We start from the raw sequence: 4,626 nt of genomic DNA on the forward strand, positions 1-4,626 counted from the left end.
CTGAGTACTCTCTCTCTCTCCACAGCCAAATTTTGCCAAAGGATGGTCTATACCAATGGTTCTCATCACTATCACCTGGGAAATGATTAGAAATGCACATTCTCAGGCCTTCCCCCAGACCTGATGAGTCAGAAACTCTGAGGGTGGGGCTCGCAAGTGATTCTTAAATTCACTAACATCTGAGGACCAGTGAGGGGCTTCACTTCCTCATCATTCTAGAATCATGCGAGGTTGGAGGTCCATGTGCACTCACTGAATCTTATTTTCCTTATAGCCATGGACTCTGTGACTGACCCAGATATTTGTCTGAGGGGGAAGGAGGGAAAAGAGGGAAGACCCCCTGATGAAGTAAAGAAGACAAACTTTAAAAAATTCAAAGCACGTATGTCCAATCACATAGGCTGAGTTATTAAGAAGTCACCATTTTTGTAGGTGGAAACCAGCTGAATATTGGCAATATCATTTGGTTCAACCTAACACGAATATATGAAAGATAGAAATATCATAATCATTTAGAAATAAGTAAATTAATTCAAAATCTATCATCACCAAAGTTAATTTTTAAAAGCAAATTATTTTATCACTGGCCACAATAGATCCAAAGTTTAATACCTATTTTCTCTAATTCCTGTATTTTTACATAATAGCACTAAAGTATAATTATAAATAAATTAGGAAAATACAACAATAAAGTTTTTCACAAGAGATAAATTATACAATCCAAAGATAAATTTTGACAAATAAATGGTTCTGTTATTTCAGTTTCATTTTTAATGTAAATTTCTAATTTATTTCATAATATTTCAGCATTTAAGATTAGGGACAGAGGTAACTATATAGACATTTTCTTAATTTAGTTGAAAAAAGTTTAATTTGCCAAATAAACGGTATTTTTTATTAATGTCATGAAATCTCTCAATATCTGAATGTGATCGATTGTCTTCAGACACCTACTAATGGGGGAGGAGTGAGCTCACGCGTGTGATATTTTCCAAGGGTGGCTGAGGGGAACCTGACCTCAGGTGGTTTTCAGAGTCATGGGGACTGGGACCCCTCCTCTCTAAATCCACCTGCGTAGCATCTTTCTGTCAGGGAGAACACTGCTTACAAAAAAAAGAACTGAAAAAAATAAGGGATAACTCTCAGGCATCCACACCCAGAAAGCTGGTGGCGATTAGAAGAACAAAGACCGATTTATACAGGTTTCCTGTTTCTGTATTCCTGTGTTGGGAGGACGCAGCCCTAAGCCTTCCGGAACACTTTGGAAAGAGCCGCAGGGAAAAACGCTTCCTGTCTTCTGCTCCTGTGGCACTGTGACCCCGCCCCCTCATGCTCCTCAGTATTATCACCACCCCATGGGAAACCAAAATTAAATGGGTCTGTTTACTAATCTGCCGTCATCTTGTGTTTTTCCCCTTTGTGATTTGATACAGGTGTACCTCAATTTACATAAGAGGTGACTTTTCCTCAAGTTGGATTTAAACGCACTTTGAAATGGAATCTCGTTTTCCTATCAACCTGAATGCATTTTTGTCACTATCATTTAGTTAAAAACTCATGTACCATTGGGAATGCGGCCCTCACATTTTAAGTGTATGTTTCTGTCAAATACTTGACATATCAAGCATTCACATGTACTAGGAAAACCGGATGTTTTAAGGAAACGTATCTTTTTTTTTTTTTTTGGTAAGTGAAAAAACAATTTACAAAGTAACCCGCCCCTAACCAATTAACTTTTTGTCAATTCAACTTAGATCAATAAATGTTGCATGAGTTAATGGAATTCTGTACACTCATTTTAAATACTTTTCACTGTGAGTAACCTACCTCTTTCTTTAAGATCTTCAATATAGGCTTTCATAAATTCTTTATCAAAGTGTTGCCGATCTTGTTCACTTTCCATCATTTTATCACCATCTTGGCACTTGGTATTCTCGATAGGATTGTCCATAAGGCTTACAAATCTATTCAAGAAAATATGGACAATATCACATTTGCACCTGTGCATTTTTTCCCTACCAGTGCATTTTTAACTGCAAAAGTCCTCTCGTAGTAATGTAGGGAAGAGGCAAGAGACTTAAAATATGAAATCGAGCTACATTCAGAGACTGCAAATATGCTGATCAGCTCTGCAGCCAGCCCACTAGGACACCTGCAGAACAAAAGATTTCTACTGGGATTGCTGACAAAAAAAAATCCCTACACCCCCTGAAGAGAAAACAGGAAAAACAGTGTCTTTAAGTGGCTGCCCTACACAAAATAAAATCATTCATTCTGTATGGCAAAAGCCAGGGGAATCTAAGGATTAAAGGCTGGGAACCGCCAGCAGGCCTTTCACTCTGCATATTTGTACCTTTCCAGTCTCCATACTCCTCCCCTTCCCCTTCCTCACCGTATCAAAGGAAATGGGTAAACAAAATCTTTAAACTGTAAAGTCTTTTGTCCTCATCTCATAAGGTTCTCACTCTGCCTCTGAGAGGAGACCACGCTCTGTCAGTGGGGTGTCACCCTTTCTCTAAGAAACTTTCCTTTTGACTTGGACTTTGGCGCGCGTGTTGAATTCTTTCTACACTCTCCACCAAAGAACCTGCTCTCAGTGATCTGCCCCTACTCAGGGAAACTTGCCCTGTCCTGCCTCATCAGAAGGTCGATGTTTGTGGTCCTAAATCTCAAATTCTTACTTGACAATCACAGTTGACCATATAAAATTGGAGTCACCAGTGGATTTCTAATAATCCACTAGGATTATGGAAACTGCCTTAAGGCATTTCCCTGTGGAATAATCCACTAGGATTATGGAAACTGCCTTAAGGCAGAGACCGTCCTGAGGGAAATGAGAGCTACTTAGCCACAGAGGGCAGCGAGCAGGAGGCCCAGAGGTGGACAGCAGTGCTTCGTCTCAGCGAGAGCCTTAAAGCTGTGTGATGTCTCACTGTGTTGGATATTACTCCCAGTTAGAGATGTCAACCCCAAAATGTGGTGGCTTAATTATAAAGGACTCAGATAAAATCCCATAAAAGAGGTGTTTAGACGATGGACTACGGCTACCAAAAAAGAAACTAAAGGAGAGAAACTAAAATGGCATTTGGCCTACCGCCTTCACAATGTCGAAAGGTATTTCGATATGAACGATAATATGGTCATTTCGATGCCAAATAGGAAATCCCTCAAATAGTCTTTGGTTGCAATTGTAGATCACGCTTTCTTGGGTGTTAGCATGATTCTAACTGCTTGTAGAAGACGTACATATGTACACGGCGTATCCACATGTATCTGCCATATTTTAGCATATGTATTTCCCACTTCGTTTTCCTTTTATTTTTATTTAATGCCTAACTATGAAGAAAGCAAAGACGTTTTCATTCTAATGTGCACAGACCTATTCAACTTCTCCTTTGCAGTCTCTTTCATTGAATTGTCATTGTCCCTCCATATCCCAAAAAAAGGCCTCTATTTTATCATTCTTCAATTTTTTTTATCAAAGTAATCACTGCACATAGTTTAAGATCTGAAAACTGCAGTGAACCTTTTATTCAAAGCAGCCGTCTCTCCTCCGATCCCTTTATTACTCTCAGACCCACAGGTGATCTCCTTCCTCGTCAGTCACCGTCGTAACTTAACTGTTCGAAATATCTTTTACGGCAGAACAAATCCTTCGACGTTATTCGAATCGAGCGGAGGTGTTCCTTTTCTTCTCTTCAGTTCTCCAACCTTCCCACCTCCCATGTTTGTGACCTACACCTTTACTTTTTCAACATTTCATGAGGAAATTTTTCAAACCCTCAGGCAAGTTGAAAAAATTTCGCAGCGAACACCCCTGTGCCTGGCCCTCACCATCACGGAGCCACCGGAGCCACCGTCTCTGCCGCCCTCTATCCACCTCCAAGCCACCTCTTTTTCTGAGGCATTTGAAAGCACATCACAAATACCATGTCCTTTCACGTTGACATGATGTCAAGGTCGCCCGCATTCTGATCTGTAACCATATTTGGCTTTTCTCTCTTGCCTGCAGTTTGATTCTAAAATTGAAAATCAATACACAATATTTACATTTTCGTGACAATCCGCTGGTAAGGTTTGGTGAGGCTTTCATATTTGGGAATGAGGCAGCAAACCGTTGGCCGGCCATCTACATATTGCAGCCAGCGTTTGCCCAGGGGCCAGCCTCACGGTGGGTGACCAGTCTTCAGGCAGCAAGCCAGTCCCCTGGGGAATCTCCAAACACAAAACCCCAGGGTCTTTCCCTCAAGGCCAGCCCAGAGGACACCTCAGGCTTTTGCTGAGCTGTCTGCCTGATGGAACCAAGGCGGAGAGTCGAGGGTGGGGATCACCCGTTTATATGAAATTTTCTGTTTTTCCTTCCGTTTTTAGCAACAGGACCCAGTCCACATCTCCCTGGACCTGACATTTCTGACCATCGAGTTTCTCCAGAGCTCTTCAGGGCTCACAGGCTCATTTCTGGGTTTTTTTGTTGTTTTTTTTTCCTCTGAGCATCAGCTTATTTCATCTTCTTTTCATCAGTCACCACTGCCCCATCTACTGTGGATCACCCGTAAATGTGCTGAGATCTCGCGCTGAGTGAAGGCCTTCCTCCGTTTCACCATCACTGTGGGGGTAGACGTTTTT

The 4,626-nt window shown here is 41.4% G+C and overlaps 1 protein-coding gene across 1 annotated transcript in view; it reads right to left on the reverse strand.

The window, feature by feature from the left end:
• LRRC2 (leucine rich repeat containing 2) overlaps nt 1–4,626 on the reverse strand; it is a 16,677-nt gene that overhangs the window by 451 nt on the left and 11,600 nt on the right. The window contains 1 exon segment of the mRNA XM_006914909.1: nt 1,828–1,964. Coding sequence (XP_006914971.1) covers nt 1,828–1,964 — 137 coding nt within the window.

Source organism: Pteropus alecto, unplaced genomic scaffold (genome assembly GCF_000325575.1).
Source record: "Pteropus alecto unplaced genomic scaffold, ASM32557v1 scaffold156, whole genome shotgun sequence".
Lineage (NCBI taxonomy): Eukaryota > Metazoa > Chordata > Mammalia > Chiroptera > Pteropodidae > Pteropus > Pteropus alecto.